The sequence below is a fragment of the Cynocephalus volans genome, chromosome 2 (genome assembly GCF_027409185.1).
Source record: "Cynocephalus volans isolate mCynVol1 chromosome 2, mCynVol1.pri, whole genome shotgun sequence".
NCBI lineage: Eukaryota > Metazoa > Chordata > Mammalia > Dermoptera > Cynocephalidae > Cynocephalus > Cynocephalus volans.
Window position 1 is genome coordinate 205,524,552 of NC_084461.1, and position 25,821 is coordinate 205,550,372.

The 25,821-nt window shown below is 39.9% G+C and overlaps 1 protein-coding gene across 3 annotated transcripts in view; it reads left to right on the forward strand.

The window, feature by feature from the left end:
- Positions 1 to 25,821, forward strand: part of LOC134369306 (sodium/glucose cotransporter 1) — a 76,605-nt gene that overhangs the window by 37,170 nt on the left and 13,614 nt on the right. For all 3 annotated transcript variants that reach the window (XM_063085670.1, XM_063085668.1, XM_063085669.1), the window contains exons 6-10: positions 7,521 to 7,626; positions 8,633 to 8,713; positions 9,220 to 9,440; positions 9,672 to 9,807; positions 11,366 to 11,473. In XM_063085670.1, coding sequence (XP_062941740.1) covers positions 7,521 to 7,626; positions 8,633 to 8,713; positions 9,220 to 9,440; positions 9,672 to 9,807; positions 11,366 to 11,473 — 652 coding nt within the window. The remainder of the gene's footprint in view (positions 1 to 7,520; positions 7,627 to 8,632; positions 8,714 to 9,219; positions 9,441 to 9,671; positions 9,808 to 11,365; positions 11,474 to 25,821) is intronic.

Genomic DNA, 25,821 nt, shown 5'->3' on the forward strand with positions numbered 1-25,821 from the left:
GGTGGTGAGGATCAAGTGAATTTATTTGAAAACATAAAGTGTTATTGAGATGTTAGATATTATGATGAGGAACATGGCCAGTCAAGAACCTTCAACACTCTATGAGAAGCTCCTTGAGCTGCAGTAGGACAGAGAGAAGTGACATTTTCTGATATCACTCAGGGAGTGGCTCCAACTTTCTCCCTTAGCCAGTAGTTATAAAGTGCTCATAGCTCTGTCAAAAGGGTTATCTCATTAGCTATGTTCAGTTTTCTTCCCTTTTCTTGTCCTCCCTTATCCAGCACCAAAGGTGAGATTGGACCAATTTCAGTATCTTGCAAAAGATCTGTCCTGGCTGAGATCTGAGTTGGATTGGAACTGAACTGAGCATTTTCCTCTAGCTAGGTAGGGTGCTGAAAGGACAGTTGCTAGTACTTTTATTTTCCTGATTACTTAAGGCTGAGACAACAGCAATATTAAGTAACATCTGCATTTTTTAATGGAAAATTTCAAACATACCTACACAGAGACAGGATAGTATAATGTGCACTCATGGACCTAATACTGATCACTTCGCTTTAACAATTATCAATATTATGCCATTCTTGACTCCTCTATCCCCTTTCACTTTTTTTCCAGCAATATGTTAAATTAAATCCCAGATCATTTCACTATTATCATTTCACTATAAATTCTTCAGAATGCACCTTTGACTTTTTAAAAACATAAACTTTGTGCTTTGATCACATCTAACAAAATTTACAGTAATTTCTCAACTTCGATAATTTGATACCTGGTTCATATCCACATTTCCCTAATTATCTCAAAAATGTTCTTTTACTTACAGATAGTTTATTTAAATCGGGATCCAAAGTCCATACATTGCACTTGGTTGTTCTTTCTTTAAAGGAATTATATATGTACAAGCCTTCAGCCTACCACAGTTATTTTTCCCTTTTATGTATTACCTTTCTGTCCTGGCCTGCATGCACAAACTTTTTTTTTTGATTGGGTAGTTTGTCTTTTTATTGTTCAGTTTAAAAGTTCCTTATATATTGTGAATATCAGATATATGAGTTACAAATATTTTCTCCCATTTTGTAGGTTGTCTTTTCACTTTCTTTATAGTATCCTTTGATGTACAAAGGTTTGAAATCTAGGTGAAGTTTAATTTTTCTATTTTGTCTTTTGTTGCTCATGCTTTTGGTGTCATTTCTAAGAATCCATTGGCAAATCCAATGTTTTGAAGATTTACCCTCATGTTTTCTCTTAGGAGTTTTAGCTCTTATGTTTAGGGCTTTGATCCGTTTTGAGATAATTTTTGTGTATGGTGTGAGGTAGGGGTCTCACTTTATTCTTTTGCATGTGGATTTCCAGTTCTCCCATTACCATTTGTTGAAAAGACGATTGTCTCCTCATTGAATGGTCTCATACATAAGCTTTTACACAACTCAGTGAAAACATGCTCACATTGATAAGGCCAATAGGGTTTTGTCTTGGAGTTGGGACTGACACCCCAATAGTGTTCCCTCCTTGAGCAGCTTCCTGACTTCCACTGCTACTGCCCTTGACCTGTGCCTTTGTGTTTTATCCATTCACGTGATGATTCTGCTTCTTCATTTTCTCCTCCTCTCCTTCAGGTTAGTTTTTAGTTACAAGATGAAGACCCTGGGCTTTCCATTCTTATTTCATTAGATAATCGGTGTGCAGAGCCTAGACTGGGAAGGGCTGGGAGGGCTGGAGAAGTCAGGCCTTGGTTTCCCGAGGGAGGGAAAGACATTGATCTAAGAGAGAAGAGATGTAAGTGGGAGGGTTGGGAGGTCACACTGGAAGGAGTGGGAGGTTGGTGAGATAACTCTCCCTTGGTTCAGCTTGTGAGGTGGCATCTGTGTAATGAGCATGTAGAGGAGGGCACGGGGTTTCCCCTTCTTGGAAACAAGCATTCTCAAAGTCCACAGTTCAAGCGGGTGAAAGTCTGTTGACTGCAGTTGCCATGGAAAGGGCACTCTGCCCTCAGAGCTGTTGTAGGGGTAGTCATATAAATAGACTAAGCGCCCAACCTCTCTCCCTGCCTTTTCTGTGGCCTCATCTATTTTTCAGGTTACTGATTAAGCCTCCTTGGACTTGGGAGCCCCTACAGGTAGCTGAGGGGCAACCTCCTTCAACTCAGATCCTGAAGGGGCACATCCCCCAGCAGTCAGCTTTTTCTAAATGTTGCTTTTGAATTGTACACAGTATAGACTGCTCCCACTCTGTGAGATTTCTGGGGCTCTCTACTGGAGGCCCTGACCAAGGTTGTACTTGTTCCACCCATTGCCTAAGGCCAGCGATCCCTTGACAAATGCATACGAAGGATGGTAGCTGCCTTTTGTTTAGTGCCAGTCTCTCATTTAGTCTCCACTAAAGGCTTCACTTACTCCATTTCCAGTTCTCATAAGAGTACTACACGGGTTAGGATTTCTATTTTATTTTCCACTTCATGGACGAGAAAACTGAGTCTTAGAGAATTTAAGTAATTTGCCCCAGATCACACAGCTAGTATATGGCAAAGCCAGGATTGTAACCAGGGTTTTTCTATCCCTAAGTCTGTGTTCTCTTCACAGTTCTGCACTGTGTTTGCATGGGATGAAGGTATGAATAAGAAAATGGGGTAGATCATCTAGTCCTATGTTCTATGCTCTCATTTTACAGATGGGGAAACTGAGGTCCAGAGAGGGAAAGGGACTTTGTGGGGTTAAACAGGAGCAGAAACAGGATGAGAAGCAGGTTTCCTGACTCTAAATTCAAGCTCTTTGGCGTTATGTCCTCCCTGCCTTCTAACGCTCTCATTCCTCCAGTACAGAGTTCAAATTTAAGACCTGGGGAAAAGTTAAGAGAGCCAGTTGAATGAGCCTCACAATATAAATGAATTTCTGAGAGTAGGGTTTGAGAGAACTGTGAGGAGAGAACATCAGCGACACAATAGGTGTGTGAAGGATCTGAAGGAGGGACACCTATGTAGAGGGAAGGTAGAGAGGGATGCAGCAGGCAAGGCTTTGCTTTCGTAAGTTTGGCTGGCTGGCTCCCCATGAGTCATAGAGAATGAAAATTTTAAAGAATTACACTGATGTCAACTGTCCGCACTAGGAGCTCATATCAAGATACACAGGAGTGCAAGGCTCACAGACAGAAGAAAAGAACAGTTATTTAACAAAATACAGTAGAAAGGTATTTATATTGCACACAAAGGTTCATCGATTTTGTTGGGTGTGTGGGGAAGCACAGACGGTTTGTGTTGGGTGAGAAGAGAGGAGGGATGGCCTTGTGAGATCCATGTCCAGACAGGGAACAACCAGGGACCTGCCAGGAAGGCCCAGGGAGGACGTAGTGATCCAGGGGGTGTGCGACTGATGAGAGAGAGGAAGCAAAAGGGCATTGCAGGTGCAGGACACTGGGCAGCCATGGTGTGGAGCCTTGGCTGTGGCTGCCATCTTATTGATTGTCCCTCTTCTAACTCCTGAATTTTATTGACTCCCTCGAGCACCCTACCTTATCAAGTTCTGGGAAGCATTCTGTTCTGTAAAATTTCCTGACATTGTGTATCTTATTAAAATGTGCACAATCACTTGAGATAAAGCCTCAGATTTTATGATTACGTGTGATGTCCAAATGTCCCCATTTGTATTTCCTGGGGTTATTACAGATCACAACTGCAGTAAGCTTTTACAGCACCTCCACTGTCCATTTTGGATCCTTGGGTCAAAATAGGAGATTTGGCTTTTGCTAAGGGATTTAATGCTCATTACCTGGGCCATTCGCTTTAACAAATGGAAAGAGAAATTTGAGTAATGGGGCTTCTGCATCTGAAACCTAATTGCCAGGCAGAATTTATTGTGTGTTCAGATACATTTTGGTTAGGAACAGAATGGGTGGCAAACACACTTCCCCTCTTACCACGAAATTGTAAACATTTTTCAGGTTTGAATCTTTATTATTTTTAGGGGTTGTTGAACATAACTGTTGATATGTCATTTTCATCAAGCCATTTAAACATTCTCTGGTGGATTAAGGCTTTAAAATTTTTTTTTGTCTTTTTATGTGACCGGTCGCACCGCGCTCAGCCAGTGAGCGCACCGGCCACCCTACATAGGATCCAAACCCGTGGCGGGAGCGCTGCTGCGCTCCCAGCGCCGCACTCTCCCGAGTGCGCCATGGGGTCAGCACGGATTAAAGCTTTTGACAGTGGTCACTTTTGGTCAGAGTGATGGAAGTGGAGCTATTACTTTTCAACATATAACTTTCTGTGCTGTTTGTTTTTAAACTACACACATGAATTATTTTATATTATTAAATCATTTTATTTTAAAAGTAAAAAAAATTTTTTTTTTGGTTAAGAAAGATATTACTCTCTGCAGAAAATATACCAGAAAGGACGTCCCTTACTTTTCAATGTTGTTGTGAGGATCGCAATAATACATGCATCTGAAAGCTCTTGGTAAATTGTAAAATTCCCTGGATATGAAGGAAAAAACCCCTAGTGAAGCAGGAGAAAGTTTGAGCAGCTGGAGAGAACTAAAGACTAATGTCAAAGCACCTGGGTTCGCTCAGCTGGAGTCACCTATGTGAGTTTAGCTAAGGTATCCTCAGGCTGGCTTTTGGGGTTCCCAGGGCAGAATTTATTTCTGAAGTTAGGAGTGACTCATGGGGGAAGAATCTGTCCTAGTTTTTTTCAATTTACCAGGGAGATTTTCTTAGAATTCTTTATCTGTACTATTAGATGGAAATAGAATATTAAAAAACACTTCACAGACGTCTTTATAGACTTCATTTATAGAATTATCTTAGGAGTTGTGTGTTACTTATTTGTGACTAATGTCAAAGGGAAATATTAATAAGCATATCACAGTATACTATGGCATGTCATCATGAAGCATTAAAAATGAACTACTCTGGAAAATAAACCAATCAAGGGCATTTTTAAGGCAGTACATACCATAGCAGGCTTGGAATCTTTTCTTAGCTTATTTATGCTTGTTAGCTAATCTACCAAAACAAAGTGTGTACATTTAACAACATTCCACTGTGATCAATGAATAGGGTTCTTTTAATTTAGATAACTTTATGTGACTATACAGAAGTCACTGGAGGGGAGGGACCAGCATTATGAAAATCCATCACAGTTTCAAGTGGCACAGTGTGCATAGTCAGGAAGGACTGGCCATTTTACCTTTAGCAAGTCTAATGTACAGCAGGGGCTCTTTCCTCCTCTTGGGCTGCTGCAGAGGGCAGGATGAAACTGGTCCAGGATTTGGGAGGGGAATGCTTTCCTCGACTGTAGGACTTTTCCACTTCCAGCCATTGAGAATCACAAGCCACTGGAGTCAGGACTTCCTGTTCTCAAAAGTGGAGAGGTGAAATGTCTTGTACAAGGTCACTCAGGCCTAGAGTGGCAACACGAGGGATAAAGCACAGGTCTTCTGACCACCAGTCCCAGGTGGAGGGGGATGTCTCTTTCTAAGTCAAGTCTTTCCCCTACCTCTCTGCCATCACTAGGAAAGATGATGACATTAAGTTCCTTGGGGCAAGAAACTCTGCAGGGGAGGTCTGAGAGGACAGGAACTAAGGCACCGGGTCCTCACAAGGCCCATTTTGGGGGAAGAGGTTGTTTCTCTCCAGGGCTCACATATTAGCACATAAACACGGAGTTGATTTTAGACAAACTCTCTGCCAACTAACAGAAGTGAGGAATAGGAGATTCCACTGGGAGGAGCAGGATGGTGTGGTGGTGGTGGGGGACCTGAACCACTGGAGGGTCCTCAGGAGCTGCAGTGAGATGGGATGGGGGGAGATGAGAAGAGAGAGGAGATGCAAGAGTCCAACCTTGCTGGCCCATTCCCCAGGACTCTGACCGGGCACCCTTAGCATGCCCTGAAATGTATTAGGTTTTGTGCAATAAAACAGCATGTGCATTCCATCTAGGGGAAGTCTAATTTCTCCTGCACCTGAAAGTTTGGAAACAAAAGATTCACCATGTTCATCCCTTATACTACCTTTCCTGGTAGTATTTTGGAGATGATCTGAAAATTTATTTTGGGTGACCCCAGCGCTCTCTGCTGGTTTATATTAGCAGCTGCACCATCCAGCCAGGTAGAAGGTTCTTTATGAAGCACCTAAATGAGACAGGAAGAGGAGAGAGGGGGGCAGTGGAAGAACTGCAGCAAGAACATAACTAACGAATTCAGGATTGAAGAGGGAACAATTCTCCTGAAAATTGCATGCAATAATCTAGATAAAACCACCTGGTACCAACTTGCTATGCAAGAGGTGCTTGGTGATGTTCTGGTTGTGTTTGAGTGAGGATGGACTCCATCTGGGTTCAGGAAATAAAATGATGATCTTGCTGAAGTTTCTTTCCACTGTGGAGTAGGAATGGGGTTTCCTATTCATGGCCTCTTGAGCACTCAGACGTATTTTTGGGAATAGATCTGATAAACCTGTGCACACCGAGGTGTAAATGATGGATAATAGCTTAGAGCAACAGTCTACGGATGGGTTGGAAGGAACATCAAGGTGTTCCTTGGCAAAAAGAGTTTCATAGTTAAATGAGTTTGTGAAGTGTTGTGTACCGTGCTCCCGTCCTGGGAATTCCAGTACAGAGTGTACATTATAGGCTCAGAGAAGTTGTGTGGCAAAGACACTGCCTTAACTTTTTATTTATTTTTATTATTTCTGATTGACACATAATAATTGTACACATTTATGGGGTACAGAGTGATATTTTGATACATATATACAAGGTCTGATGATCAAATCAGGGTAATTAGCATACCCATCACCTCAAACATTTATCATTTCTTTGTGTTGAGTACATTCAAAATCCTCTTTTCTAGCTATTTGAAAATGTATGATAAGTTATTAATTATAGTCACCTAATGGTATTGTAGAATACCAGAACTTATTCTTGCTATCTAGTTGTAAGTTTGTATCAGGCAACCAACTTCTCCCTACCCTGCCCGCCTTACCAGCCTCTAGTAACCTCAATTCTTCTCTACTTCTATGAGCTTAACTTTTTTAGCTCCCACCTGAGAACATGCAGTGCTTGACATTTCACTTAACATAATGTCTTCCAGGTTTATCCTCGTTGCCACGAATGACAGGACTTTATTCTTTTTATGTCTGAGTTGTATTCCTTTGTGTATATATACCACATTTTCTTTACCCATTTATTTGTCAATGGACACTTCATTTGACTCCATATCTTGGCTATTGTGAATAGTGCTGCAATAAATATGGGGGTGCAGATATATCTCCAGTGTACTAATTTCCTTTCCTTTGGATAAATACCCAGTAGTGATATTGCTGGATCATATGTTAGTTCTGTTTTTAAGAAATAGCCTTACCTTTGTTTGACCTAGCATTTCACAGACATTTTTGACCATGGAATCCTTTTTCTTATGAAGTACCTATTATCATCTTGAAGAAAGCCTACTTGGAAACTTAGGAATAGAGCTTGGACCCTGTGGCCTCTTCCACTCCTAACTCCACCTCTCCTCTCCTTCCAGGCAGATATCTTCTCTGGGGCCATATTCATCAATCTGGCTGTGGGCCTGAATCTATACCTGGCCATTGTTCTTTTATTGGCTATCACTGCCCTTTATACAATCACAGGTGAGTTCATTCAAACGAACTAGCTCAAGCCCAGCTAGTTCATGAAAGATAAAAGGAGGTAGGAGACATGATTTCTGCTGTTGAGGAGGAGAGGAACACCCAGGAAACAGTTTGAGAATGGAGTATTTGGTTGGTCCCCACTCAAAGACCCAACAAGTTATAGGATTGGTCTCAGAAAGCTCCAGTGTACTGGAATAGTCAGAACAACTTCTTAGAGGAGGTGGGGCAAAGCTTGGTTCTGAAGGTCATGGAGATGACTTGGCTAAGTTGGGACAATCAGGGGAGTGCCAGATGCAGGAATAAGTGAGAGCAGGGAATGGAAGCAGGAATGGGCATGGACTGAGGTGGAGGCAGGGGGAGCAGGCAGATGTTCTTGGCTGGGCAAGGGTGGTTTTGGCTGGAGGAGGGTGACCAGAGAAGCTAGTACATGAATAACAATTGGGGGCTCCTTTGCAGAGGTGCTACTCTGCCTAGTTGGTGGGGATGGAGGGCAGGATCAGCAATGGAACTTGCTGCTCAAAAGGAGCCCTACAGCTTTGGGGGCAGGAAGATACTTAGATGGTGTGAGAAAAGAGAGAGTGGACATAGAACTCATCTTTTCAAATGAGCCAGTGTCCCCAGACATTGCTACAGTCAGCTCTTTGCTCTTCTCTGCCTTCATTTGTGGAAGATGCTTCTTCTTACCATAGAAGAGCCATCTGCTTTGATCCTTCTTGTGGCTTAAAAGGGTCACATCAAGTTCTTCCCTCTCAAGCAGGGAGGAACATCCTCCTCTCCCCAAGGCCTCACAAGCATTTCTCAGAAAAGGAGATGTATGGGAACATTCTGAGTTGCAGAACACTGTAACAGGACAAGAGAGGGAAGGAAGGAAAGGCAGGTGGGTGACTGAGGGGGGTTGGTTCTCAGAAGGTGTGCAAGAGATAGAGGGAAGAGGGTGGGGAAAGGAAACAAGTGGACAGGTCCCCCTCCACATGAGGTAAGATGTGTTGTCTTCCTGCCTGCTTAGGGGGCCTGGCAGCTGTGATTTACACGGACACCTTGCAGACAGTGATCATGTTGGTGGGATCTATTATCCTGACTGGGTTTGGTAAGTGGGACAAGGGCAGGCTGGAGAAGTGGGGGTGGAAGTAGAGGCATGCAGCCCAGGAAGAGAAAAGCAAATCTGGCCTTCTCCCCTGCTGCCAGCCCGGGCAGTGAGCATGTGCGTACTCTGCGCTCCCAAGGGGAGTGGTCCAGCCTGGATTGGCCATCATTGTGGGTGTGTAGGGGCAGCTTCCTCACCATTGGAGGACTGAGGTCTTCCTTTCAATAATTAAAATACCTTTCCTTATGTAAAGAAGTTTATGGTTGGAACACGTTCACAAGTAACTACTTTGGATCCTCATAGTAGCTCCCAAGGGGACTTTGCAGGGTTAATAAACTCATTCTATGGATGAGAAAGCTGAGGCCCAGAGTGGGAAGCTGAATGACCAAGACCATACAGTGAGGGCTCTTTTGGTTGGGTCCTCTCAGTTTCTCAGGCATCCACAGAAGAAAACTGCTATAAAGAGTTGAATGTTTCAGAGTGTTCATTTTTGTACCAATGTTTTGCAGCTTTTCACAAAGTGGGAGGGTATGAGGCCTTCATGGAGAAGTATATGAAAGCCATTCCAACCTTGATTTCTGATGGAAACCTCACTGTTGAGGAAAAATGCTACACTCCGAGGGCCGACTCCTTCCACATTTTCCGAGATCCCATCACGGGAGACATCCCATGGCCTGGGCTCATCTTTGGGCTGACCATCCTCGCCCTGTGGTACTGGTGCACAGATCAGGTACCCAGGCTGGATGGGCAGGGTTGACGGGATCTTCCCCAGGGCACTGCAAGAACTTCTGTCTGTCTGTGGCTTGTGTGGTTGGGAAAGCCAGGGGAGGCTCATGTGGTAGGTAGGTCACTGAGCCCTGGTGACATGGGAGTGCCAGGCCAGGGATCCAGGATGGGGTAGCAGGAGGGTATCATGGGGTCTCTGACCTGTACCCCTCTCATATTGGGCTTTCCCTGGCAGGTCATTGTGCAGCGCTGCCTCTCGGCCAAAAACATGTCACACGTGAAGGCTGGCTGCATCCTGTGTGGGTACCTGAAGCTGCTGCCCATGTTCCTCATGGTGATGACGGGGATGGTCAGCCGCATTCTGTACACAGGTGATGCCTTCTGCTGGACTTACTGGCTACTCTTCCATTTTCCTGGCTCAAAGTCAATTCTAAAGTCCTATAGCTCCTTGCTTTCTCTTTTCCATCTTCTCCTTTTCTTGCCGTGATCACTGACGTTATCGTTCCCCTGCTAGACAGTGAGCAACCTGAGAGCACAGAACTTTTGGAGATGCCTTCCTTGGTTTCTTACATTGGCAGTTGCTTTCCCCCTTTTTTCAAATCTTCTAAAGTCATGACGTGCCTCCAGGTTGCTTCTTCCAGCTAATAATATTTGCTCAATTGTTGCTCACTCTCCCCAGCCCCTCCCCCAGGCTTGTAGTGGTGTGTATGATTTCCTTTCTAATTGTAATGTCAAAGGACACAGACAGTCTCTAACTGCTCACTGCTCTAAGCCCTGGTTCCTGGACCATTTCCTTGAAGGTGCCCCAAGCCTTGCACTTTACAATCTAGGGTGATAGATTCTTCCTTGGCCTTTTTGTGTCCTCTCCAGCATTGCCATTTATAATTTTTTTTTTTTGATCAGCTATCACGGGTCAAAACTGTTTCCTGGAATATGAAATAATGGCAAAATAACCACAGAGTGATAGTTTGGTGAGCACCCTCCGAAATGAAGACAAGACAGTCTGGGAGAACTTGCTGTCACTGGCTGTGTGCTCCTAAAGTGCTCTCACAGTCCTATACTGACTGAATAGTTCATATTATAATGGATATTACACAAATTTATTCATAAAAATATTTGAAATAGTGTCGTAATGAATCAGGGCTATATTGGGCAGCACTAAATGAAGTACACGTATATATAGTAGGTACCTAATAAGTGTTTGTTGGTCTGAAGTCTATACAAGTTTCTAAAATTTTCTCCAAGTCTCTAGATCATGTCTCCTTCTCCTCCCAGACTGTTTCTTTTCTTTCTTTCTTTCTTTCTTTCTTTCTTTCTTTCTTTCTTTCTTTCTTTCTTTCTTTCTTTCTTTCTTTCTTTCTTTCTTTCTTTCTTTCTTTCTTTCTTTCTTTCTTCCTTCCTTCCTTCCTTCCTTCCTTCCTTCCTTCCTTCCTTCCTTCCTTCCTTCCTTCCTTCCTTCCTTCCTTCCTTCATTTCTTTCTTTTCTTTTCTTTCATCTCTATCCCAGATTTCCCACATCTTGGAAGCAGTACCCAACAGTCCTGCCACTGGAGAATTCCCTCAGTTGTCTGAGCATTCAACACTACTTGCAAGAGGTGCTTAAATTAAACCTCAACATTAGGAGCCATAAGTCACTGTGATTTTCAGGAAAAACTAGCTGCAGGGTAGTTAGCTAAAGTCTAAGGACTGTGCCTCCTCCCTTCATACCCTGAACATTTCTTTATTTCCTTTTCGCCTCTGCCTAGGAATGGTCATTCCTCTCTATTCAGCAGGGGCATGGCACAGAGGGGCTCAGCTGGGAGCTGCACTTTTTGAGGAATGCTTTCAGGGCCTTGGGCAGTCCTGTTTGAAGCCTTGTTTTAAGAAGTTGAACTTTGGAAATATTTCCCTGATGTCTGCTTGCTGACATGGCTCTTCATCTCTCCCCAGAAAAAATTGCCTGTGTCCTCCCCTCGGAATGTGAGAAATATTGCGGCACCAAGGTCGGCTGTACCAACATTGCCTACCCAACCTTAGTGGTGGAGCTCATGCCTAACGGTGAGAGTCTTTCTTGGGAGGCTGGTGGGGTCTTCCTTGGGAAGCTGATGGAGTTTAGGCTCCACTTAGATTTCTGTGGGCCTCCTGGGGCAAAGCCATCTCTGAACCTGGATTATCAATAGGGAAAGCTTCACTCTGGGTGCCCTCAGTTTTTGAACGTGTCTTCTCTTAGTGGGAAGGAGACATATGGCTTGGTTGGGCTCTGTGAGTCCTGGTACTTGTTCATCAGCCATGCTTGGAAAGGAGATGATCTGAAAACTCATTAGGGAAAAATGTGATTTTTCCATGCTCATCTAGAAGGTCTTTCAAAGCTCTCCAACAGAGGGAATGCCATTATGGAAATCAGTATGGAGGTTCCTCAAAAATTTAAAAGTAGAACTGCCATATGATCCAGCAATCCCACTACTGGCTATATATCTAAAGCAAATGAAATCAGTATATCAAGGCAATATCTGCACTCCCATGTTTGTTGCAGAATTATTCACAGTAGTCAAGATATAGAATCAACCCAAGTGCCCATCAATGGTTAAATAGATAAAGGTAATGTGGTATATATACACAATGGAATACTATTTAGCTTTTAAAAAGAAGGAAATCCTGTCATTTGCGACAGCATGGATGAACCTGGAGAACATTATATTAAGTGAAATAAGCCAGATACAGAAAGATAAATACTGCATGTTCTCACCTAAATGTAGAATCTAAAACAGTTGAACTCACAGAAGCAGGGAGTAGAATGGTGGTTACCAGGGGCTGCCGTGTAGGTAGGGAGGTGGATTAGGGAGACGTTGGTCAAAGGATACAAAGTTTCCTTAGACGGGAGAAATAAATTCAAGAGATCTATCGTCCAACATGGAATTATAGTTAAGAACAATGCATTGCATACTTGAAAATTGCTAAGTGAGTAGATTTTAAGTGTTCTCACCACAAAAAACAAGTATGCGAAGTGATGGGTATGTTAATTAGTTCAATTTAGCCATTCCACAATGTACACATATTTTGAAACATCGTATTTAACACTATAAATATATATAATTTTTGTCAATTAAAAATAAATAGAAAGAAAGCTCCTCAACAGATATTAATGTGGTGCCTTGAACTAAGTCCAGAGGAGATTACTTGGAGATTAGGTTGACTTCTAGGCTATTTCAAGGAAATATATGGAGAAAAAGGCAAGGTTTTAGCTCTAGAACGAGAAAGTTTGAAGCAGTAGATGGATGGGATTCAAGGGGGCTTCTCACCATCAAGAATATGTTGTCCTAGTAGATTGAGTACTTAACTCTGAGTCTCCAATAGCCACTAGAGTTTTGGGATTGACATGTGGGGTTGCAGTTCATGTTTTCTATTGAAGAAAAATCTTCTTATTCTGACTCATGGGATTTGCATCTGGTTAGGTTACGGGGTCTCAGCAGACAAACAATTCAAAGGTATAAACCAGATAAAATTAGAATATACTTTCTACTGAAAGGAACTTAGAAGCCATCTAGTCAAACCCCTTTATTTTGCAGTTGGTGAAACTGAGGCCTGCATAGGGGAAGTGACTTTTCTAAGGCCACCCTGCAACTTGGTGTCTGCCATCTGGCTTGCTTAACTCTGCTCAAGGCTGGAATTGAAGAATTTGGGAGGATTTTCTTTTTAACCATTGGCTTCATACGTGACCTTGGGCAAACATTTGCATTCAAATTATATGAAAATAGGAGTAACACAGTGTGCTTATTAATTAAGGTTGCATCTAGCAAAAGTCATGATGGCTCTTTTAGAGTTCTGGCTGGGATTACACTGGCCTCTTACACTGGGACTGATTACACCGGGAGTGTTTATGTTATTTCCTTAGACTGGCAGATCCTTATTGAGGACTGTAGCTGTGAACATTATGTTAGAGTGGACCGTGCACAACAGAAAGCTATGCGTCATGCAGAACAACAAAATGCTGTGTTCACGTGTGCCATTGCCGTTCCCTCCCCTATGACCACCCTGTGCTAGATCAAATAGATATTGTCCATTCCTCGCCTGACTTGACTTTTCAGTAGCACTCAGCATTATTGATTACTCGTCGTTCCTGAGTTATTCTCTCCTCTTGGATTTCATAATACTATACTCTCCTGTTTGTCTCTTTTCTCCATCCTCTTTGGCTGCTCCTTTTTGCCTTATTTGCAGGTTCATCCTCCTCTGCATGGCCAGTAAACGTTTCCCCACCAATCCCCATCAAATTGTGTCGATTTTGTCTCTTAAATGTCTGTTATATTCATCTACCTCTCTCTTTTTATATCTGTTACCCTAGTGTGATATACCATTATTTCTTGCCTGGTCTCTTGTAAAATTATGTTCAACAAATATTTGCTGAGTGAATAAATGAGTGAGGGTTTGATAATAAGAGTGTGGAACAGAGGGGAGAGTTCTATTCCAGCTTAGCAATTTCAGGATGAAGTAACCTGGAGCAAGTGGCAGAGCTGGAAGCTCTACCTACAGACCCCTTGAAATGGACCTTTGTTTTATCACCTGAAAAATGAGAGAGTTGGACTAGATCTTTATAACTCCTTATAAAGATCTTTATAACTCTTATAACTCTTTATAGCTCTGATAGTCTGTGATCTACCTTACACAAACTCAGGAGGAACCGTTTGAAAGACCTCCCAGCAAATGACAAAATAATTGGAATAGGCAGCCTTTATAATTCATTTTACAAGGCTATAGATGAAGCCATAAAATTATTTACAGATACAAAATCTGGAGGAATGACAGAATCATGTTCCAGAAAGATCTCAGGAGGCCTGAATGTTGACTCAAATCTAACAAACTGAAGTTTATAGAGATGTAAGTTAAATTCTATGTATTTGGGTCCCCCAATCCTAATTATATAGGAATATTGGAAGAAGCTGAGGATAATTAGCTTAGAAAAGACAAAGTTCAAGGGGACATGAGTTGTCTTTGAATATATGAAAGATGGTAAAGTACATGAAGGATAAGACCTGTTCTGTTGAGTAGCATAAGGACTATATCTGAAGCTCTATAGAAGCAAATTTTGCCAAGAGGAAGCAGGCACTGTAGGGTAGTGGATTTCTTGTTGCTGGAGGGTTTGACAGAGGAAGTGTTGTGGAAGGGATTCATGAGTCAGATGGATGATAGGCCTAGGTGTTCCTAAGGTTACTTTTACTACTGAGACTGTTAATCTGTACTCTTGTTGGTGGACCCTCAGCCTTCCAGCCTCAGCAGGTACAGCCCTGTGGCCTCCTTGGTATGGAAAGAATAATAGAGATTATAGCCAACTATGCTTTCTACAACTGGGAAAACGTTAAGAAAAATTCCTCATTCTGATTTGGGTAGATGTAGTAGTCTCCTTATTTAACACAACAAGAAATGAGGCCTAGAGGTTGGCATAACTTGCTCAATAAACATTGTATACCAAATAAAATTGTATACCATATAACTTTATTGAGCTATAATTTTGACATACCACACAACTCACCCATTTAAGGTACACAATTCAGTGGTTTTTGGTATATTTACAGAGTTGTGCAACCATCACCACAATCGGTTTTAGAATTTTTTTTTTACCCCGTAAAGAAATCCTGTACCTGCTAAAGAAATTAGCAGTCAGTTCCTATTTTACCCCAAATCCCCAGCACTAGGCAACCACTAATGTAATTCCTGTCTCTATGGGTTTGCCTTTTCTGGACATTTCATATAAATAGAATCATATAATATATGGTTCTTTGTGACTGGCTTCTTTCACCTAGCATAATGTTTTCAAGGTCATCCGTGTTGTAATGTGCATTTGTACTTCATTCTTTTTTATTGATGAATAATATTCCACTGCATGTTTATTCATTTATCAGTTTTTAAAGTTTATTGAAATATAATTGATTTTACTGTAAGACTTGTGCACCATGCACAAATCCCACACGTTGGGATGGCTCACCTCACAGAGTCCACGAGACAGAGACTGCTGCAATCAAGCAAGAGGAGTTTATTCCAGCATGCTGGGGTCACTCAGTCTGCTGGACAAGAGCAACCCTGAGCTCTTAACACAAGAACTTCTTATACAGTTTTTTAGACAGACTTTGGCAACAGGATGAGTTGTTTATTGTTTACAGGTTATCAGAGGTGGCCTTTGGATTTATTGGTGGGCTTTAGCGGGCTGGCACACCAATAAGGAATAGTGTATTTCCCAATCATTTATCTTTCTTGTGGCCAGGTGGCCTCTAGATAAGGAACTGGTCAGTTCCTGGAACCGGGGGGTGATTACTCCCTTCCTGGAATTTAGTGTGCTCGGGCTTGCCTTGACTTGCCTGGCCTCTGCATATCCCCTTAGAAGCTGCCTTACTTAAAATGGCATTAGTTATGTTTTATCGTCAGAAGCAAATTGTGCATGTTAAAGTTATATTTTATTCTTACAGTACATGTCTGTGGGGTACAGAATTGAATATCAATACCTATGTACAATATGTGATTCTCAAATCATGATAATTAGTATATTTGTCATTATACAATGTAATCATTTTTTGTGACCCTTTGCCAATTTCTCGCTAATCTCCTCCTCTCCCTTTTCCACCTCTGTGGCCTCAGTTCTGTTCTCTCTTTTTGAAAGTTCAATGAATTATTGTGATTGTTGTATCTTTCTTCCTTTTTAAAAGTTTATTTATTTTCTTAGCTCCCATTTATGAATGAGGACATGTGGTATTTCTGTTTCTGTGTCTGGCTTATTTCACTTACCATAATTTTCTCTAAGTTTATCCATGTTGCTATGAATGGCAGGCTTTTATTATTTTTAATGGCACAGTAGTAGTACTCCATTGTGTATATATACCACATTTTCCTTACCTAGTCATTTGTCAATGGACATTTAGGTTGGTTCCATATTTTGGCTATTGTAAGTAGAGCTGTGATAAACATGGGGAGTGTAGGTATCCCTTTGACATGATAATTTCCTTTCATTTGGATATATATACCCAGCAGTGGGATTGCTGGATTGTATGGCAGTTCTATGTGTAGTTTGAGGAACCTTTATACTGTTTTCCATAATGGCTTCACTAATTTACAATCCCACCGACATTGTAGGAGGGTTTCCCTTTTTCTGCATCCTCACCAACATTTGTTATTCTCTACCTTTTTGATAATGGCAGTTTAACTGGGGTGAGATGGTATCTCAGTGTGGTTTTGATTTGGATTTCCCTGATGCTGAGTGATGTTGAGCATTTTTTCATGTGTCTGTTCGCCATTTGTATATCTTCCTTTGAGAAATATCTCTTCAGCTCTTTTGCCCATTTTCAAATTGGGTTACTTTTTTTTTTTTTTTTTTACTGTAAGTTGATTAAGTTCCTTATATATTCTGGATGTTGATCCTTTGTCAGATGTATACTTTGCAAGTATTTTCATCCATTCTGTAGATTGTCTTTTCGCTCTGTTAAGCGTTTCTTTGTGTAGAAACTTTTTAGTTTGATATAGTCCCATTTGCTTATTTTCCCTTTTGTTGCCTGTGCTTTTGGGGTCTTATTCATAAAATCTTTTATTTATTTATTTATTTATTTTTATATTTTATTTTGTCGATATACATTGTGGCTGATTATTGTTGCCCATCACCAAAACCTCCCTCCCTCCTCCCTACCCCCCTCCCCACCACCAATGTCCCCTCTGTTTGCTTGTCGTATCAACTTCAAGTAATTGTGGTTGTTATATCTTCTCCACCCCCCCCACCGTTTTTTTTTTTTGTGTGTGTGTGTGTGTGAATTTATATATTAATTTTTATCTCCCACCAATAAGTGAGAACATGTGGTATTTCTCTTTCTGTGCCTGACTGTTTCACTTAATATAATTCTCTCAAGGTCCATCCATGTTGTTGCAAATTGCAGTATTTCATTCGTTTTTATAGCTGAGAAGTATTCCATTGTGTAGATGTACCACGTTTTCCATATCCACTCATCTGATGATGGACATTTGCGCTGGTTCCAATGCTTGGCTATTGGAAAGAGTGCTGTGATGAACATTGGGGAACAGGTATACCTTCGACTTGATGATTTCCATTCCTCTGGGTATATTCCCAACAGTGGGATAGCTGGGTCGTATGGTAGATCTATCTGCAATTGTTTGAGGAACCTCCATACCATTTTCCATAGAGGCTGCACCATTTTGTAGCCCCACCAACAATGTATGAGAGTTCCTTTTTCTCCGCAACCTCGCCAGCATTTATTGTTCAGAGTCTTTTGGATTTTAGCCATCCTAACTGGGGTTAGATGGTATCTCAATGTGGTTTTGATTTGCATTTCCCAGATGCTGAGTGATGTTGAGCATTTTTTCATATGTCTGTTGGCCATTTGTATATCTTCCTTAGAGAAATGCCTACTTAGCTCTTTTGTCCATTTTTTAATTGGGTTGCTTGTTTTCTTCTTGTAAAGTTGTTTGAGTTCCTTATATATTCCGGATATTAATCCTTTGTCAGATGTTATTTTTGCAAATATTTTCTCCCACTCTGTTGGTTGTCTTTTAACTCTGTTAATTGTTTCTTTTGCTGTGCAGAAGCTCTTTAATTTGATATAATCCCATTTGTTTATTTTTCCTTTGGTTGCCCGTGCTTTTGGGGTCGTATTCATGAAGTCTGTGTCCAGTCCTATTTCCTGAAGTGTTTCTCCTATGTTTTCTTTAAGAAGTTTTATTGTTTCAGGGTGTATATTTAAATCCTTAATCCATTTTGAGTTGATTTTAGTATATGGTAAGAGGTATGGGTCTACTTTCATTCTCCTGCATATGGATATCCAGTTATCCCAGCACAATTTGCTGAAGAGGCAGTTCCTTCCCCAGTGAATAGGCTTGGTGCCTTTGTCAAAGAACAGATGGCAGTAAGGGTGTGGGTTGATTTCTGGATTCTCGGTTGATTTCTGGATTCTCTATTCTATTCCATTGATCAGTGTGTCTGTTTTTATGCCAGTACCATACTGTTTTGGTTATTATAGCTTTGTAGTATAGCTTAAAGTCAGGTAGTGTTATGCCTCTAGCTTTATCTTTTTGCTCAGCATTGCTTTGGCTGTGCGTGGTCTTTTATTATTCCATATAAATGTCTGGATAGTTCTTTCCATTTCTGAGAAAAATGTCTTTGGAATTTTGATGGGGATTACATTGAATTTGTATATCACTTTGGGTAGTATGGACATTTTCACTATGTTGATTCTTCCAATCCAAGAGCATGGGATATCTTTCCATCTTCTTGTATCCTCTCTAATTTCTCTCAGCAGTGGTTTGTAGTTCTCATTATAGAGATTTTTCACATCCTTGGTTAACTCAATTCCCAAGTATTTTATTTTTTTGTGGCTATTGTAAATGGGCAGGCTTTCTTGATTTCTCGTTCTGCATGTTCACTATTGCAGAAAAGAAATGCTACTGATTTTTGTGTGTTGATTTTGTATCCTGCTACTGTGCTGAAATCATTTATCAATTCCAAGAGTTTTTTTGTAGAGGTTTTCGGCTGTTCGATATATAGGATCATGTCATCTGCAAACAGGGACAGTTTGACTTCATCTTTTCCAATCTGGATGCCCTTTATTTCCTTCTCTTCTCTGATTGCTCTGGCTAGTACTTCCAACACTATGTTGAATAGGAGTGGTGAGAGTGGGCATCCTTGTCTAGTTCCTGTTCTTAAAGGAAAAGCTTTCAGCTTTTCCCCATTCAGGATGATATTGACAGTGGGTTTCTCATATATGGCTTTAATTATGTTGAGATACTTTCCCTCTATACCTAACGTATAGAGGGTCTTTCTCAAGAATGAGTGCTGAATTTTATCAAATGCTTTTTCAGCATCTATAGAGATGATCATATGGTCCTTGTGTTTGACTTTATTAATATGGTGTATCACATTTATTGATTTGTGTATGTTGAACCCACCTTGCATCCCTGGGATGAATCCTACTTGATCGTGGAGAATAATTTTACGTATGTGTTGCTGTATTCTGTTTGCTAGTATTTTAGTGAGGATTTTTGCATCTATTTTCGTCAAGGATATCGGCCTGTAGTTTTCTTTTTTGGTTATATCTTTACCTGGTTTTGGTATCAGGATGATGTTTGCATCATAGAATGAGTTTGGGAGATTTGCATCTGTTTCAATCTTTTGGAATAGTTTTTAAGGAATTGGTGTCAATTCCTCTTTGAATGTTTGGTAAAATTCTGCTGTGAATCCATCTAGTCCTGGGCTTTTCTTTGTTGGGAGCCTTCTGATAACAGCTTCAATCTCCTTTATTGTTATTGGTCTGTTCAAATTTTCTACGTCTTCAGGGTTCAGTTTTGGGAGCTTGTGTGTGTCCATAAATTTATCCATTTCCTCCAGATTTTCAAACTTGTTGGTGTATAGTTGTTTATAGTAGTCTCGAATGGTTCCTTGTATTTCAGATGAATCAGTTGTAATATCGCCTTTTTCATTTCTAATTTTTGTTATTTGAGTCTTCTCTCTTCTTTTTTTAGTTAGCTATGCTAATGGTTTGTCAATTTTATTTATCTTTTCAAAAAACCAACTGTTTGATTCATTGATCTTTTGTATTGTTTTTTGGGTTTCATTTTCATTCAGTTCTGCTCTGATCTTAATGATTTCTTTCCGTCTGCTAACTTTAGGTTTGGATTGTTCTTGTTTTTCTAGTTCTGTAAGGTGAAGGGTTAGGTTGTTCACTTGCCATCTTTCCATTCTTCTGAGGTGAGCGTTTAATGCAATAAATTTCCCCCTTAATACTGCTTTTGCAGCATCCCACAGGTTTTGGTATGATGTATCATTGTTTTCATTAGTTTCAAGAAATTTTTTGATTTCCTGTTTGATTTCTTCTTGGACCCATATGTCATTAAGTGGTATGCTGTTTAATTTCCATGTGTTTGTATAGTTTCCAGAGTTTCGTTTGTTATTAATTTCTAGTTTTAATCCATTGTGGTCTGACAAGATACATGGGATAATTCCAATTTTTTGAATTCATTGAGACTTGATTTGTGACCTAATATGTGATCTATCCTGGAGAATGATCCATGTGCTGATGAGAAGAATGAATATTCTGAGGTTGTTGGGTGGAATGTTCTGTAGATATCTGCCAATTCCAATTGGTCTAGAGTCTTGTTTAGGTCTTGTGTTTCTCTACTGATTCTTTGCCTCGATGATCTGTCCAATTTTGATAGTGGGGTGTTCAGGTCCCCTGCTATTATGGTATTAGTGTCTATTTCCTTCTTTAGGTCTAATAGAGTTTGTTTTATAAATCTGGCTGCTCCGACATTGGGTGCGTATATATTTATGATTGTTATGTCTTCTTGATGGATCAATCCTTTTATCATTATATAGTGGCCCTCAGTATCTCTTTTTATGGTTTTTAGTTTAAAGTCTATTTTATCAGATATAAGAATACCTACTCCAGCTCGTGTTTTCATTTCTGTTTGCATGGTAAATCTTTTTCTATCCTTTCACTCTTAGTCTATGGGAGTCTTTATAGGTGAGGTGGGTCTCCTGAAGGCTGCATATAGTTGGGTCCTCCTTTTTAATCCAGTCAGCCAGTCTGTGTCTTTTGAGTGGGGAATTTAATCCTTTTACATTAAGAGTTGTTATTCAAAGGTTTTGATTTACTCCTAGCATTTTCTTGATTTTTGTTTAGATGTCTTAAGTGTCTTTTGTTCCTTTCTTTCTGATTTACTGTTTGTTTTCTGTATTTGTTGGTTCTTGGGTTGTAGATAGCTTTTTTTGTTTGTTTTCTCTTCATTGTTGGCATTTTTATTATACTCGTGGGTTTTGATTTTTCTTGGGTTTTTATGGCAGTGGTAGTTTTTTTTCAGGTACCAAACCCAGTACTCCCTTGAGAATTTCTTGTAAGGGTGGTTGTGTGGTATCGAACTCCCACAGCTTTTGTTTGTCTGAGAAATATACTATTGGCCCTTCATTTTGGAAGGATAGCTTTTTGGGGTAGATTATTCTTGGCTGGCAATCTCTGTGTTTTAGTATTTTGAATATATCATCCCATTCCTTTCTGGCTTTTAGAGTTTGTGATGAAAAGTCTGATGTTAGTCTGATTGTGGCTCCCTTATAGGTGATTTCACACTTCTCTCTTGCAGCTTTTAAGATTTTCTCTTTGTCTTTGAGTTTTGCCAATTTGACTATAACATGTCTTGGAGAAGACCTTTTTGGGTTGAATACAGTTAGGGACCTTTGAGCTTCCTGAATCTGAAAATCTGTGTATTTTCCTATACCTGGGAAGTTTTCTGCCACTATTTTGTTGAGTATGTTTTCAATGCGATCTCCTTTTTCCTCTCCTTCTGGAGTACCCATGACTTGGATATTTGAGCGCTTAAGGTTTTCTGATATCTCTCTTAGATTTTCTTCAATGTTTTTAATTCTTTTTTCTTTTTTTTTTGTTTGCTTGTGTTATTTCAAACAGCCCATCTTCAAGGTCATAAGTTCTTTCTTCTACTTCTGCAATCCTGCTGGTTAAACTCTCTGTTGTGTTTTTTATTTTGTTGAATGAATTCTTCAGCTCAGCAAGCTCTGCTACATTCTTTTTCAGGGCATTGATTTCCTTGTACATTTCTTCTTCCAGGTCCTATATACTTTTCCTCATTTCATCGTGTTGTCTAGCTGAATTTTTTTGTATCTCCTTCAGTTTCCTTAGAATTATCACTCATAATTCCTTTTCAGACATTTCAAGGACTTCTTATTCTATAGGATCTAGAACTTGAGAGTTATTACCCTTTGGTGGTGTACTTTCTTGATTTTTCATATTTCTGGTATCTTTCCTTTTATTTTTAGTCATTGTGGCAGGGGATTTCACGGTCCACTGGTTTGACACTATTGTCTGGCTAAGATGCTGCTGGGGCTGTCAATTCGGCATGGCTGCCTCAGTGTCTGCTCAGTTGGCCACTAGTGCCTTGGGTGTGTGGTTGTCTTGGGTCTTGGGCCTCTCTGGAGAGGCACCTCTCTGGTCAGCATGCACTTGGCTGTGCTGGGGATGGAGTCTGGAGGTGGCAGTGAGGCCTACCTGCTGGGTCGCATGCTGGCACCGCAGGGCGTGTGGTCTCCGTGAAACTTCCGCTTCTCCAGCTGGGCATCTCTGTTCCATGCACACTCCGGCTTTATTTTTTTTTGCTTGGGATTGATTTGGATATTCGAGGTCTTTTGTTGTTCCATATGAATGCGAGGATAGTTTTTTCCATTTCTGTGAAGAAAGTCATTTTGATGGGGATTGCATTAAATCTGTAGATCACTTTGGGTAATATGGACATTTTCACAATGTTTGTTCTTCCAGTCCAAGAGCATGTAGTGTCTTTTCATATTTTTGTGTCCTCTTTAATTTCTTTCAGCACTTGTTTGCAGTTCTTGTTGTAGAGATCTTTCACCTCTTTGGTTTAATTGATTCCTAGGTATCTTATTTTTTGAGGGACATTATAAATGGGCTTGCTTTCTTGATTTGTTTTTCTGCTATGTTGTTATTGAAGTATAAAAACACTTCTGATTTTTGTGTGTTGATTTTGTATCCTGCAATGTTACCAAAATAGTTCATCAGCTCTAAGAGCTTTTTTGTGAAGTGTTTAGGCTATTCTATATATAAGATCCTGTGCTCTGCAAACAGGGACAGCTTGATTTCATTTTTTCCATTCTGGATGCCCTTAATTTATTTCTTTTGTCTGATTGCTATGGCTAGATTTCTAATACTATGTTAAATAGGAGTGGTGAGATTGGGCATCCTTGTATTGTTCCTGTTCCAATACTTTATTGGTGGTAGTTTTGTCGTATATGGCATTTACTGTGTTGAGATACTTCTCTTCTATACCTAATTTGCTGCAAGTCTTTATCATAAGGGATGCTGATTTTTTTCAAATGCTTTTTCTGCATCCATTGAGATAATCATGTGGTTTTTGTCCTTGATTTTGTTGATGTATCACATTTATTGATTAGCATACGTTGAACCATCCTTGCATGCCTGAGATGAATCCCACTTGATCATGGGGTATGATTTTTTTTATGTGTTGCCACATTATGTTTGCTAATATTTTGTTGAGGATTTTTACATCTATGTTCATCAGAAATATTGGCCTGTAGTTCTATGTTTCTGTTTATCTGGTTTTGGTATCACAATGATGCTGGCTTCATAGAATGAGTTTAGGAGAATGGTTTCTGTTTCAATATTTTGGAATAGTTTGAAGAGAATTGGTATTAATTCCCCATTAAAGGTTTGGTGGAATTCTGCCATAAAGCCATCTGGTCCTGGGCTTTCTTCATTGGGAGACTGCTGATTACTGCTTCAATTGCATGACTTGTTATTGGTCCGTTCAGGTTTTCTATTTCTTCTTGATTCAGTCTTGGTAGTTTGTATGTGTCCAGAAATTTATCCATTTTCTCCAGGTTTTCAAATTTTTTGGCATATAGTTGTTTGTAATAGTCTCTGATGATTCTTTGTATTTTTGTGGTATTGGTTATGATGTCTCCTTTTTCATTTCTGATTATTGTTATTTGGGTCTTCTCTTTTCTTTTTTTTAGTTAGACTAGCTAATGGTTTGTTTATCTTCTCAAAAACCAACTTTTTGTTTCATTAATTTTTTTATTATTATTTTGTCTCTATATCATTTAACTGAGCTCTGATCTTAGTTATTTCTTTCTGTGTACTAATTTTGGGATTGGATTGTTCTTGTTTTTCTAGTTCTTTGAGGTTTCAAGTAGGGTGTTTATTTGAAACCTATTCTTTTGATATAAGCATTTATTGCAATAAACTTCCTTTTTATTACTGCTTTTGCAGTATCTCACAGGTTTTGGTATAATGTGTCTTTATTTTCATTAGTTTCTAGAAATTTTTTGATTTCTTGTTTAATTTCTTCGTGGACCCATAGGTCATTTAGGAGCATGTTGTTTAATTTCCATGCATTTGTACAGTGGCCAGAGTTTTGCTTGTCATTGGTTTCTAGTTTTAATCCATTGTGATCTGAAAAGATACTTGAAATGATTTTGGTCTTTTAAAATTTGTTGAGACTTATTTATGACCTAACATGTGGTCTATGCTGGGGAATGTTCCATGTGCTGATGAGAAGAATGTATATTCTGTAGTTGTTGGTTGAAAAGTTCTGTAGATATCTGCCAGGTCCAATTGGTCTAAAGTGTATCTTAAATCCTGTGTTTCTCTGTTGATTTTTTGCCTAGATGATCTGTCCATTGCTGAGAGAGGTATGTTCAGATCTCCCATTATTGTCATATTAGGGTCTATCTCTTTCTTTAGGTCTAATAGTGTTTGCTTTATGTGTCTGTGTGTTCTGGCATTGTATGCACATATATTTATGATTGTTACATCTTTTTGCTAGGTAGATTCTTTTATAATTATATAGTGGCCTTCTTTGTCTCTTTTCATGGTTTTTGGTTTAAAATGTATTTTATCCATTATAAGAATAGCTACTCCTGCTTGTTTTGGGTTTTCATTTTTGTGGTATGTCTTTTTCCATCCTTTCATTATTAGTTTGTGTGAGTCTTTACAGGTGAGGTGGGTTACTTGTAGGCAGGATATAGTTGGGTCTAGCTTTTTAATCCAATCAGCCAGTCTGTGTCTTTTGAGTGGGGAGTTTAATCCATTTACATTTAGGGCTGTTATTGAAAAGTATTGTCTCACTCCTGGCATTTTATCAATTTTCATTTGGATGTTTTAAATATCTTTTTTCTTTGTTTCCCTTTTATTGTTTTTCTTTGGTGTTCTTTGGTTTTTGGAGGTGGTAAGGAACAGTTTCTTCCTCTCTCATTTGCATATATATGTTTTACCAGTAGGTTTTGTTCCTTCTTGTTTATTCATAGTAGTGTTTATCATTTTTTTTGATTCCAGATGCAGGACTCCCTTGAGAATATTCTTGTACGGTTGGTTGTGTGGGATGAACTCCTACAATTTTTGTTTGTCTGGGAAATACACTATTTATCCTTCATTTCTGAAGGGTAGCCTTGCTGGGAATAGTAGTCTTGGTTGTCAGATTTTTCCTTTAGGATTTTGAATATGTTATCCCATTCTCTTCTAGCTATAGAGTTTCTGTTGAAAAGTTTGCTGCTATTCTGATGGGGACTCCCTTATATGTGACTTGATTCTTTTCTCTTGCTGTTTTTAAGATTGTCTCTTTGCCTTTGAGTTTCGTCAGTATGACTATAATATATCTCCAAGAGGACCTTTTTGGATTCAATCTCTTTGGGAATCTTTGAACCTCCTTGATCTGAAGGTCTGTGTGTCTTCCTATACCTGGGAAGTTTTCTGCTATTATTTTGTTGAATGTTTCAGTGCCTTTTCCTTTCTCCTCTCCTTCCCAAACACCCATGAATCAGATGTTTGTGTGCTTAAGGTTGTCTGCTAGCTCTCTTAGATTTTCTTTACTTTTTTAGATCCTTG